At 45.1% G+C, this 13,122-nt stretch overlaps 1 protein-coding gene across 4 annotated transcripts in view; it reads right to left on the reverse strand.

Annotated features, from left to right (window-relative positions):
- LOC108933770 (sodium/calcium exchanger 1-like) overlaps positions 1 to 12,669 on the reverse strand; it is a 58,758-nt gene extending 46,089 nt beyond the window's left edge. For 2 of the 4 annotated variants that reach the window (XM_018751075.2, XM_018751074.2), the window contains exon 1: positions 7,098 to 8,767. In XM_018751075.2, the coding sequence (XP_018606591.1) occupies positions 7,098 to 8,716 (1,619 nt within the window). In that variant the 5' untranslated portion in view covers positions 8,717 to 8,767. Of the gene's footprint in view, positions 1 to 7,097; positions 8,768 to 8,869; positions 8,945 to 10,380; positions 10,394 to 12,321 lie in introns of those variants that run through there. The other 2 variants (XM_018751073.2, XM_029259063.1) reach the window with 2 other exon arrangements.
- Between the last annotated feature and the right edge of the window lie 453 nt (positions 12,670 to 13,122).

Raw genomic sequence — 13,122 nt, forward strand, 5'->3', positions numbered from 1 at the left:
GCAGCCCATAGAGAGCTTCAGAAACGGCCATTTCTTATGTCACTAATCCGACTCGCAGGCACCGGCAGATTTATCGCAAGCACTATTGCTTCCCGGCTTTCATCTCAGCTCTCTGTCTCTAGAGTGCGCTGTATTTATGCCTTTCATGACAGCTCTACAAAGGAAAAGGCCACCACACTGTGTTTACGAACTCATTCACCGTTCTCTTTCCATCGCATCTACAGCTGAGCTATGGGCTCGGCTCCTGGAGCCAGATGTTTTTTTCTTTTTTTTTTTTTAGTATCTATTTAAGCGCTGTTCTTCTCCACCAGGTGGAATGGCACGCGTGGAAGAAAGCAAGGACGAACCACTGCCTCTCCTCCCTTGCCTCGTAAAACATGTGACTCACTGCCAAGGGGTTAGCTTCAACTGCCTAACATTTTCACATACCAAAACCCCTAATAAGACACTGGTGACTTCTGATTCATGACTAAATAATGAGAAAAGAAATAAAGAAGAAAGCTGTTGTACTGCTCGTTTTGTTTGCTGCTGCTGTTCCGTGTTCCTGACCGTTCATGAATTCAGGAAAATTCGGTCATCTTTAGTCTCTTATCGTCACCGATCATTTACAAAACAAAAAGCGGAGGGTGCGGTGGCGCAGCGGGTTTGGCCAGGTCCCGTTCTCTTGTGGGTCTGGGATTCGAATGCTGCTTGGGGTGCCTTGCGATGGACTGGCGTCCCGTCCAAAATTAACCTTAACAGTCCCCCCCAACACAACCTATTTCCAATTAATTTGAGTTGAAGGGATGTTCTAGTGGTTAGTGCTGCTGCCCTCTAGTCAAAGGACCCAAAATCAAGTCCCATTCAATTAGACAGTACCTTTGACCAAGGTACTTATCCTTAAGTTATACAGTAAAAATTACTCAGCTGTGTAAATCAGTGTAAGTAGTTTAGTGTACACACCCAACACTGAACGTTGCTCTGGAGAAAAGCTTTAGCTAAATTAATAAAAAACAATTATACCAATAATGTTACAGCTCACCCTTGGAAGTCTAACTGTAAGTGTAAAAGGCCTCATTGTGGGAGGTCAAGGTCATTTTCCAGCAAACCTTCTGCTAAAAAATGATTAATCACAGAAAAGCAAATGATTATCTCTCAAGTAATTACAGGTGTTCAAAGAAAAAAACATCCTGCTGCATCTGTGGCTGAACAGCGGCAAGGAAGGTGACTAGAAGCTAAGGGCCACAGTGGAAGAGTACAAGCAGGGCACAGAGGTATAAGGCTCCCATGCGAATAATGAGCAAGAAATGTCAGATTATGTACTGCTAGGGAGCAGCACTTCATTTGGCAGGAACACTTACCTTCTGCTGCAACAGTTACAGACAGCAATGCTGAGAGAAAAGTGGGGGTTGAATAAAATGTCAACCAATACAGATGAATGGAAATGCTAAACTCAGTAGAATTATAGGAGAAGACCTTCTTCCTTAAGGGTTTTTAGTTGGGGAACCAAATTCTACTTCCACAGTTGGAAGATTTACTATGGTTACAGGTGGCATGGTGGCACAGTGAGCAGTGCTGCTGTCTCACAGCACCTGGGTGGCGTGAGTGGACGTCGGTTTGATCCCTGTCTAGTCTGCGTGGAGTTTGCATGTTCTCCCCGTGTCTGCTCTGGTTTCCTTCCACAGTCCAAAGACATGCACTTCAGGTTCACCCATAGTGTGTGAGTGACAGAGAGAGTGTATTCCACTCATGTATGGATGGATGGATGGATGAGTGACCCATTGTAAGTAGTGTATCTAGCAGTGTAAGTCACCATGGTGAATAAGATGTGTGGGCTGGTAATGAACTACACAGAGTTCATTGGAAATTGCTTTCAGCAAAAGTGTCTGCTAAATAAATGCAAATGTTATCAGTTTAGTGCTTGCAGTAGAGGTTCTTTCTTGTCATAACTTTTTAATTCATGGTTTGTGTTTGTCCGAGTCTAAAAGACACATCCTAGGTGTGATGACTCTACAACACACTTATTTTACCATTTTTTACTTACTTCAAAGAACATGAAATTTAACACTGAAATGAAATTAATGAAAACAAAAAAAAAAAAATCATCTTCACAACATCCCATTCATTGCTTTTTACAGGCTTATAATGTCTTTAAAATCTACACAATCAGTACAATGAAGCAGACATCCCTCGATTTGTTTAAAGGCAGGACTGTAAAACTCTTGGACGTATATCCGCAGTGAATAAAATACTCAAGGGTCTTCACTTTTTACACTTCAAGCTACTTTAAAATTAATTTAAATGACCGACAGTAAATATACATTCCCTCTACAGACCTCTATTCAATGCAATTTTTGACCAATTCATCCCAAAAAAAATGTGCAATGCTCCTTAACGTTGTTGATCACAGACACTTACAAACAAGCACAATTATTCCAGTTTAATTACTAAATTTTACATACTATTGTCCTTGCCTCCTGTTTTGTTTATATCAGACCTTTTAGCACTTTTCACTAAGCATGCTATATATGCCACTTGCTGCGTTTTTCTCCATGCATTTCTGTGCTTCACTGGTACCCACTGGTACACTGGTACCTTTACCTGTTTCACCATAAATGTCACTGTGAGCAAGGAGGAGGCGTGAACCTAGGTCACCAATCCACAGGAAGGTAATTTCTTAAGTAAGTACTAGCAAACATGTCTTAAGGGTGTCGTTAGGTCAAAAGAAATTTAACGTAAACACTGATTCCGGGATCTTCACGAAGAGCTGTCTCCAATAACTGCTTTTTTTAAACCACGCTTATAAAGCATCACAAACAAGGATGCAATATCTTGCTGGGTGTAGTGAAAAGAAACAGTTTCGGGTGATACTTTCATCATGTGTCATCCATGTCTGTCCTTAATAAAGTGTGCTGGGCACAATCAGTAGTCACGACCTAGCCTCGGTGGCACTTCCAGAGACTAACACATCTAATGGGATCCCAGCATGACAGGGCTTCTCCTGGTCAGCGGACAGCAAGTCCGACTGCTCTCAAAGGTGGCTGTATTGCCAGGTTTCAGGTTCCAGACAAGCCAAGATCAAGACTGCAGAAGGATCACTTCACTACATGAGTACATTTTATTGTCTTACTACTGCATACTACAGTATACTGCATTTGAATATAACGCCTCACTCCTAAAATACTACTGAGAAAATTCTTATTTTGGAAGGGCATCAGTTTTCACAACATTAATTTAAAAAAAACACTGTGTTTCTGAGATTCAGTAACTAAATAAATGTCATATACAAACAGTTTTCACTCACTCACTCGTTCCTGCTCAGGACTGCGGGGATGTGGAGCCTATCCCAGAAGCACTGGCTTCTAGGCTAGAAGGGGTACACCCTGGACAGGATGCCAGTTCATTGCAGGATATTTTTCAATCTTATTTTTAAATGCTGTCCTGTTCAGGTCAAAAAAAGAGCTGTTAATCAACATAAATAAAAGGTCTATAATTTATCAACTGAATACCACAAAAGGAAAAGAATGCAGTTCTTTTCAACACAACTGTAGTTCTGTATTTGACCTCCCAAACTGTGGGCTACTCATGGGGACGCCTTGCTGACCAAGAATAAGCAGCAGGTGTAGCTCATGAATCAATGAAAGACTTGTGATAAAAAAGGATGACCTTTGGAAGCTGAGGGATGCTGGTTAGAGTTTTCCTTTGAGTAGAGTTTGGACTCATGAGGGGAAAAAAAAATTAGACAAAAGTATGTGAGACTTTTAACTTATATTGTTAACAAGAGGTGAAAAGTGAATTTGTGTTGTATGTTTTACTTTTCAGTATTGGCAAAGTCTTGGAGATTTTTTTCTACCTTTGAGTATGGTTTATGTATTTGTTTCGTTACATACGGGAAAGGTAAACATTCCCATAAACCCTAACACCACTGTCGCCCGGCTTGTTACTGCAATCAAAATGCACATGTGTGTCATAATGCACTTTGCAGTTCTTTAACATAACAATTCAAACCTAGAATACAGTACATTCAAGAATATCAATCTTTAGATCTACATTAACTTCAACTATCAACGAACCACATATCCAGTTCTGTTTATATGCCATTTATAAAAAATACCCATCTAAAAAGACATGCAATTTTTTACCCGTGTGCATATCTAAAAATGTCAGATAATGTGAATATTGCAACTAGTATTTATTAAATGGTACGTGGTATGTAACACTCTGCACAGGACATCACTGAGGATGTTTCACCTAAACTGCATTTCTTTGCATTGTTTGAAGAAACCCAGAAGACCATATAAACCCCAGAAAAAAAAAACATCAGTGACATCCAAATCAAAAGCTCTACTGCAAATTCGAAACCAACGCAGCACCAGGCTGCAACCAAACATTTCATCACAATGCCATCCATATTTGCTTCATGAATATAAAAATGCATGTTGGTACTGTTTTGTACCAGTGATGCTCTGCAAGCTATGAATAAGTGCACACTTATGACTACATGGAAATTGCTAATCAAAATCCAAATTTCTGGCTGTCTATGAACACAGAGATGAGGAGCGCTGAGTACTAGCACAGCAAACAAAGAATAAAGCAAATTATATTGCAAAGACTGCAGCTTAACTTGTTCTCATGGCTCTAGGAGTTTTCTCCAGTAACTCTCCAGTCAGAGTCAGCATTAGGGTATTGGGCTTAGTGTTTTAAAATTCTATCTCTAAAAATAAAGGTACACACAGATACATATGAGCGTGTGAGTGACAGAGGGTGAGAGCGTGTTCCACTGATGTATGGATGAGTGACCCAGTGTAAGTAGTGTATCTAGCAGTGTAAATCACCTTGGTGAATAAGGTGTGTGGGCTCATAACACTACATAGAGTTCATTGGAAGTCGCTTTGGACAAAAGCGTCTGCTAAATAAATACACGTAATGTAAACACAGGAGAAAATGGGAAAATATATTTTTTTAAATTTTAAACTTTACATATAGATGTATGTAAAGATAATGAGGATGAGATCTTTAAAATAACTTATTGTTTATTATTTAAGATGTTGGGAATATATATGGGGGGGAGCAGTGGCACAGCGGGTTTGGCCAGGTCCTGCTCTCTGGTGGGTCTGGGGTTCGAGCCCTGCTTAGGATGCCTTGCGATGGACTGGCATCCTGTCCTGTCCTCCTCCCCTCCTTCCTTGCACCCTGCTTTGCTGGGTTAGGCTCCAGCTCACCGCAACCCCACTTGTGTCAAGAAGTTTTGTGTGTGTGTGTGTGTGTGTGTGTGTGTGTGTGTGTGTGTGTGTGTGTGTGTGTGTGTTGCCTGCAATGTTACAGCATTTATGAGACACAGGGCAGCGATGAGCTATACAATGACTGGGCAGTGCTAGAGAACACAGGTTTGATCCCTCCTCAGTCTGGGTGGAGTCTGCACGTTCTTGCTGTGTTTGCGTGGGTTTCCTCCTGTAGTTCAAAGCCATGCATTTAGCACCATTGCAGTAACAGCCTAAGTGAATTTCCCTTTGGGGACATATTTTAGTAGCAAAATATGTCACCCATAAATTTCGGTGTCCCTAGGTGACTGTAGTAAATCAGTTTACATCCAACATTTGAAATAAATCAAATTAAACAAGAATAACAAGAACTTAACATCACCATCCTCCTAAAAAATGTAATAATGGAAATATTACATATACACTGGACTAAAGCGTAATTTACCTGACTGCAGTACTATGAAAAAACAAATTAGTAATTTTTGTATGTGTTATTGATGATTTATAGAAAGAACCACTTTTACCAAAATATGTTGCGCAGACTCCACCTTGAATATTCAAATATTAAAAAAGAATATGCTCACTCTGCTCTGAATGAAAAGATCTGAAAGGAAGAAAATTGTACCACAGAGGCCTGAATCTGTCTCAGTCTCCCTCTGTTACAATATTAGTATGTTAAACACTGATTTGCTGCTCTTATCATGGTAATGAAATCAACATACACATTACGATTAATGAGTAGCTTGCCATCATACTGTGCATGATATCACATTTATTCAGCCATTCATTGTCAACAACCACTTGTCCCAAGCAGGGTTGCAGGGAGCTGGAGCCTGACCTGGCAACACAGGGCACAAGGCCGAGGAGGGAGGGGACACACCCAAGACAGGATGCCAGTCCATTGCAAGGCACCCCAAGCTGGACTCGAACCCTAAACCCACAACACAGCAGGCACCGGCCAAACCTGCTGCACCACCACACCCCCCTGCTGTCACATTTAGTGTTTTTCTAATGTTTAATCTATTTAAAAAACCATATTCCTGTATAATGCAATTTAGTGTGTAGTTAAATGATGATTCTATTGATGACTCTTAATTAAAGTGAAATACTTGTCAATTCCTGGTACTTCAGCGTAAGATCAAGACTTGTCTTGCACATCGCATCACTTAGAGCAAGCCAACCAAAGTCATCAGAACAGACCACCTTCTATGGGATGCCGGTGATATTTGTACTTCTAAAAACCTTGATGTGTAAATTAATGCTCAAGAAAACCGTATATACAAACTGCTACTCAGCAGTTTCAGCGGCAGAAATTACAATTCATGACTAAAGACAGAAGTACTGTGAAGTAGCTGCAACTCTAAGGTGTTGCCACAATGAACACATTTTTCCTCGCTACAAAATGACTATCCATTGAGGAACACACCGAAGAATCTCAGGTCTGGAAAAGCATATATAGAGGGTCCTTTCGGGCTTTCTCCAGTTTACAGTGCTACAGATAAATGCAAAGCAAGAAGAAAAAGTAAAAAGTAATGGGACAGTATGTATTAAGAAGAACAGGGAGATGAAGGCATTTAGTAAATAATTCTCCAGTGAAGCACAAAAGGTAGCCAGGTCCACTGTAAACCTGAAACACAATGCAAACAAGCAGTCGAACAACATAACAGAAATGCATTATTGATTCAGGACCATTAAAACTTTATACACCAACAGAACAAGGGGGAATGCTGAGCTTTTTTTATACATAAACACTTTTGATCACCACCATTTCACCACATACCAAACAATTAGGGAAGATATAATATTACTTGATATAACAATGACCACAACAAATGAGAAAGCGAAGCATGTACTTACAAAATCTCATCATTCTGGAACTCCAGGGCTCCATGAGTGTCTTCAAAATCTTCTCCTCCTCCTTTTGCAGTACCTTCAATGGTCTTGTAGGGTACAACAACAACCCCGCGGGCTCCAGATGTGCGGTGAACCTTCACCTCCATTATGCCAACACTCTCACTCACATGTATGACTGGCTCTTCAAATGTAAAGATGCCAGCATGGTCATCATCAAAGATGGTGACCGTTGCAGTTGAAGGCAGGCCCAGACATGCCAGAGTCTCAGTGTGATTGGCCTCAGGGTTTGGCTCCCCATCACCTACTGAAAGCACCTTCACATTGCTAAGGTGAATCAAGAAGTTCTCATCCTCTTCAAAAATGTCATCATCAATGATGCCCACACGAATTTCCTTCTCCATCTCACCAGGCTTGAACACCACAGTGCCCTGCGTGCACTCATAGTCTGACCCAGCATTAGCTGTGCCGTCCTCTGTGTGGAATTGCACAGATACGGTGTTGGTGAGGTCACCGCCTCGCCGTACAATATTCAAGGCTACTGTGCCACAGTTCTCCAGGCACTGGTATGAGCCAGGGTCGAAGAAGATCTTTGTCACAGGATCGTTATCATCAACCTCTGAGCGCACCTCATGCACATTCACGACTTTTCTGGCTTGGTCTGCTGCATGCTTCTTTAGGATATTCCCTGCACCCGTCATCAGCCTTGTGGTCTGACAGCGGTAGAAGGCACGGCTCTTCTGCTGCTGGCTCAGAACTTGATAGTTTGCTAATTCAATCAGCTGTTCCATTTCTTTTTCAGGATGCTTCTGTTTAAGTTCTTTCAAGATCTTTGCCATGTCTCTCTTGGCTTCCTCCTCATCTATCTCTTTTTCCTCCAAGTCAAGGCTTCCATCTAAGAAATCCACCGCATGGGAGTTGAGTATCTTGCCATCCATCTCAATATCAACTTTGGGCGGCAATGAATTGTCCCCCTCGGTCTCAATGATCATCCCTCTTTGCTTCCCAGCTCTGTAACGCTTGTATACATACTTATAGAACAGAAGCCTGCGGTCTGCAACCCATGCAAATATAACACATACAGGAAAAAAGAATAGAGTGAGCAGCCCTTCCCACACCTGTACCACCCCAGGTGAGAAGACCGCCAAGATCAGGTACAACCAGGCGTAAGCAAATATGCTCCAAGCAGCAGTGACAAAAAATACCCTCAGATGCTTGATCTTCCTGTGCTCTCCATCTGGGACAACATAGACACAAATCCCAATGATAACAAACATGTTGAAAGCAGCACTGCCCACGATAGTGTTCGGACCGAGGTCGCCGGCATCAAAGTTATGGCCGCACACCTCAACAACCGAGAGTAGGATCTCCGGAGCAGAGGAACCAAGGGCCATAAGCGTCAAGTTGGACACTGTTTCGTTCCATATTCGCACAGTGGTAGTGGTAGTTTCACCATTTGGCTTCTTGATAGTGATCTCTTTCTCTTGTGATGTGATGACTTCAATGGATGCCATGAAACGGTCTGCAATAATTGAAACACCCAAGAACATGTAAAACATGGCTAAAAAATAGACTACAGCTCTTGCTATTTTGTCCCCAAAGGAGGGATTTTCAGGTTTCCACATGGGGAGAATCACTCCTTCCTTGCACTGGTTGCTTCCATTGCATGTTTTAGATTCATTGATAACTGAAGCATTGCCCTCTTTTGGACTGTTTTCCAGACTGGTTGAAGCAACATAGTGAATTTTGAAAAACAAAACTGCAAACACGAGGCTTACATGAAGACTGAGGGAGAAAAAAGAAATCCCTGATCGTTCCATAATGACAAGAATGCTTTCCAGCCTTTCCGATACCTGTGAGAGAGATTGAAAATACATTAGAAAACCAAATGTGAAAGTGTTTTTTTATATAAATCTCAACTGAGAATGATGTAGGTTTTTACTACATTTTTTGGAAATCAATGAAAGAAGTACTAACGCGGTCAAAGAGATTCAAACGGGAGTGCAAAACCAGATTAATTCAACTCACATCAACGTTCCTGTCACGTTCTCCGCATCTGGCACCTCTGCGACACCTGCCGTTCCCTGATGGGAACGACTATAAAGAGGGAAGCCGGGGAAGCCCAGACGCGGAACCTTGTTTTGCCTCCTTGTTTCCCTGCGAACCGAATTACTGAGAGACCCATTACGACTTCGACCCTTTGCCTGTTTCTTCCCGACCACGTTCTTTGCCTAGCCCTTTCTACGACGTTTGCTGATCGCCCGACCCTCGCCTGCCCCTCGACTACGATTATGGATTCTGATTCGGCTTCCGTGCACGTCGATCCGAACACTCTGCACTTGAGTCCGTCCGCGCTACGCGCAACCGTGACAGAAGGTTCCGCCGTACCCTATCCCTGGTCCAAAGACGGTTCTGGTGGCCCTCACTGTCCGACGATGTCAGGGACTTCGTCCAGGCCTGTGCCACCTGCGCTCAGACCAGGACCCTGCCCGAAAAGGCAGCGGGTCTTCTACAACCCTTGCCTACGCCGACCCGACCCTGGACCCACGTGGCACTGGATTTCCTAGTGTACCTCCCGGTCTCAGAGGGTAAGACCGTGATCCTTTCCGTCATAGATCGTTTCTCTAAGGCTTGCAGACTGGTGCCCCTTCCGAAGCTGCCCACCGCTCTCGAGGTGTCGGAGGTCCTATTCGAGCAAGTCTTTAAACTCTACGGACTCCCCGAAGACATTGTTTCCGATCGAGGTCCCCAGTTCACCTCTCGGGTATGGAAGGCCTTTTGGAGCCGGCTCGGAGTGACGGTTAGCCTTACATCAGGATATCACCCGCAAGCCAACGGTCACGTGGAACGCTTGCAACAGGATGTTGCAAGGTTTCTCCGAGCCTACTGCTCCCAAAGACCCCACCACTGGGCTCGCTACCTGGCCTGGGCAGAGTATGCCCACAACTCCGCGCCTCACACATCCACAGGTATGTCGCCCTTTCAGTGTGTGTTAGGCTACCAACCTGTCCTGTTCCCTAGTGAGACCTCTCCAAGTCCTGTTCTGGCTGTGGAGACATGGCATAAGGAGAGCACCCGCGTCTGGAGGACGGTCCGGGCCCACCTGCTCCGCAGTGCGGAACGCCACAAACGTCAGGCTGACCGGCACCGGCGCACCCTTTCGTTCTTGCCTGGACAAAGAGTTTGGCTCTCCACCCGAGACCTTCACCTGAAGACCCCCTCCAAGAAACTCGGGTCCCGCTACATCGGCCCTTTCAAGGTAGTACGTCGTGTCACGCTGGTTACCTACCGCCTTCAGTTACCTCCTGACCTCCGAGTGCACCCAACATTCCATGTTTCCCTCCTGAAACCGGTTGGGGTGTCCTTGCATCAGCCACCAGTAGAAACAACCTCACCACCGTCGACACTACCCCTCGCAGGGGACGATGTCTACGCGGTCCGAGCCCTGCTAAACTCCCGCCGACGGAGAGGTCGACTACAATATCTGGTGGATTGGAAGGGGTATGGTCCGGAGGAGCGTTCCTGGGTAGCTGCTTCGGACATCCTGGACCCCGACCTGGTGGCCGCTTTCCATAGGGACCATCCCGAGTGCCCGGCTCCGCGCCCCCGGGGGCGTCCTCCTTCCCGGCCCAGGGCGTCCGGAGCCGCCCGTGGAGGGGGGGGGTACTGTCACGTTCTCCGCATCTGGCACCTCTGCGACACCTGCCGTTCCCTGATGGGAACGACTATAAAGAGGGAAGCCGGGGAAGCCCAGACGCGGAACCTTGTTTTGCCTCCTTGTTTCCCTGCGAACCGAATTACTGAGAGACCCATTACGACTTCGACCCTTTGCCTGTTTCTTCCCGACCACGTTCTTTGCCTAGCCCTTTCTACGACGTTTGCTGATCGCCCGACCCTCGCCTGCCCCTCGACTACGATTACGGATTCTGATTCGGCTTCCGTGCACGTCGATCCGAACACTCTGCACTTGAGTCCGTCCACGCTACGCGCAACCGTGACAGTTCCTGTTGCTCGTGTCTGATATTTGTGAGTTGGCAATAACAACATGGGGATGTTCATCATGGCACTGAAGAAGTCAACAGTCACCAATGAATAGAAGTTGGCCAAGAGAATGTATTTTTTCAGAGACTGTAAATTAGTTTAAATTTTAGTGTTGTCCTAGGATGTCTTAGAAAGAATTTTTTTAAAATTTATTACAGCTGCAGTCACAATGTTTACAGAATGTGCCCCCAAACCAAATGGTAAATGTCTTTGTCTACCTTTCGTGGACTGTGTAGCTCATAAAGTTAAAACTGGACATATATGATGAATCAGTCAACAGAAAGAATTGAGTAAGAGGCGGGAGAGATTTTTTGTCTATAATTTTAAAAGAGTTTTAACAGCGTGATCACAGACACCGCTGTACCGCCAGTGACTATTAAAATACACTGCTGTCACACCGTTAATACACTGCAAATGACATATGATCCCTTAACTGGCAGCACAACAAAGGTCACAACAACCTCCTGAATAAACTGTTTAAATAAAGGAATAAAATGCAGTGATTCAGGGTTTTCATATTGTGTAATATGACGGATATTGTATATTCATTGTATTGTAATATATGTAACAACATGTGCAACATAATCATTGTAATATTGTAATATGAAAAGGGGGTGCGGTGGCGCAGTGGGTTGGACCACAGTCCTGCTCTCCGGTGGGTCTGGCGTTCGAGTCCCGCTTGGGGTGCCTTGCGACGGACTGGCGTCCCGTCCTGGGTGTGTCCCCTCCCCTCCGGCCCTACGCCCTGTGTTACCGGGTAGGCTCCGGTTCCCCGCGACCCCCTCTGGGACGAGCGGTTCTGAAAGTGTGTGTGTGTAATATGAAATATTTTTATACTTTAGTTTAACTTCAAATTTAAATACACAGGTGAAGCTGACTTGAAATCCAAAAAGGAACATTTACTGAATGTTCAGTATTTGACACTCTGGAATTCCATGAGATAACTAAATCATTATAATTTAGTTGATTTATCTAAATTATATATATTTCAAAAAGGCAGCTACTATGATCTGCACTGTGGTCTTTGCGATGTTCCGTGTGTGTCAGCATTCGCTGGAAAAATTGAAATAATACGCATACAGCGACACTTAATACGTTGACTTTTCCCGAAGGACTAGTAGAGCCTGGGTTCCAGTCCCGGTGACACAACGTACCGAACGGGTGCGCAAACAGCTCTGGAAACACGTACCTGCAAGTTCGTGCGACGGAGAGAGCGCGACTGACAGAGCAGCGCGCGGCAGCTCTCGCGGACAGCTCCGCTCTTAGCAGCGAGGGTCCCGCAGTAAGTACCGCGCTCTCGGAAATAGAAGCACCGCGGCGGTGGGGCGAGTTTTAAAGAAGGTGGGGAAGCGCTAACCCCAGCGTTCAAAGCAGAAGCACGAAACAGCGACTGACTGAAAGCCCGGCACGGAGGAAGGTGCGCGTGCGGTCCGGCGCCGCTGTGAACGCGCGAGATCTCAGTGGAGTTGCGGCTTTCTGCCCGGCAACGTGGCGCGCATCTGGACTTTCGCACAGCCGAACCAGGGGGCGGGGTGGTCGGTGGTGTCTGGGCGTTCTGTCTCCTCCGCTCTGGGCAGCGAAAGACTCTTGACCTCAGACCGCTGGGAGAGCGCTGGACCCTGCGTGCTCCCCGGGGCTTCCGGGCACCCTTTCTTATGCGCGCGCTGAACCTCCCACCGCGCGCGGTCAATCGTGCTCTCTCTCTCTCTCTCGTGCCGCTTCTTCTGTGTGCCGCGCGCGTCTCTCGCGTTTTCGCCTCACAACTTTCACTTGAGAAAGCGAACACGTAACGTTCGGGCTCAGTTCACGGCTTTACTCTATAATTCCTGCGTATCCGTTTCCTGAAATCGAACTGGTTCTCATGAAGAGGAAAGTACTAAAAATGAAACGGGCTCATCAATCATGTTCTCATTGCGCTCTTTCCGGAGTCGCGCTTGTCATCATCACTAAGTGCCACGAATCAGGCGTTTCACCAAACAAAATGATCCCT

Source organism: Scleropages formosus, chromosome 16 (genome assembly GCF_900964775.1).
Source record: "Scleropages formosus chromosome 16, fSclFor1.1, whole genome shotgun sequence".
Taxonomy (NCBI): domain Eukaryota; kingdom Metazoa; phylum Chordata; class Actinopteri; order Osteoglossiformes; family Osteoglossidae; genus Scleropages; species Scleropages formosus.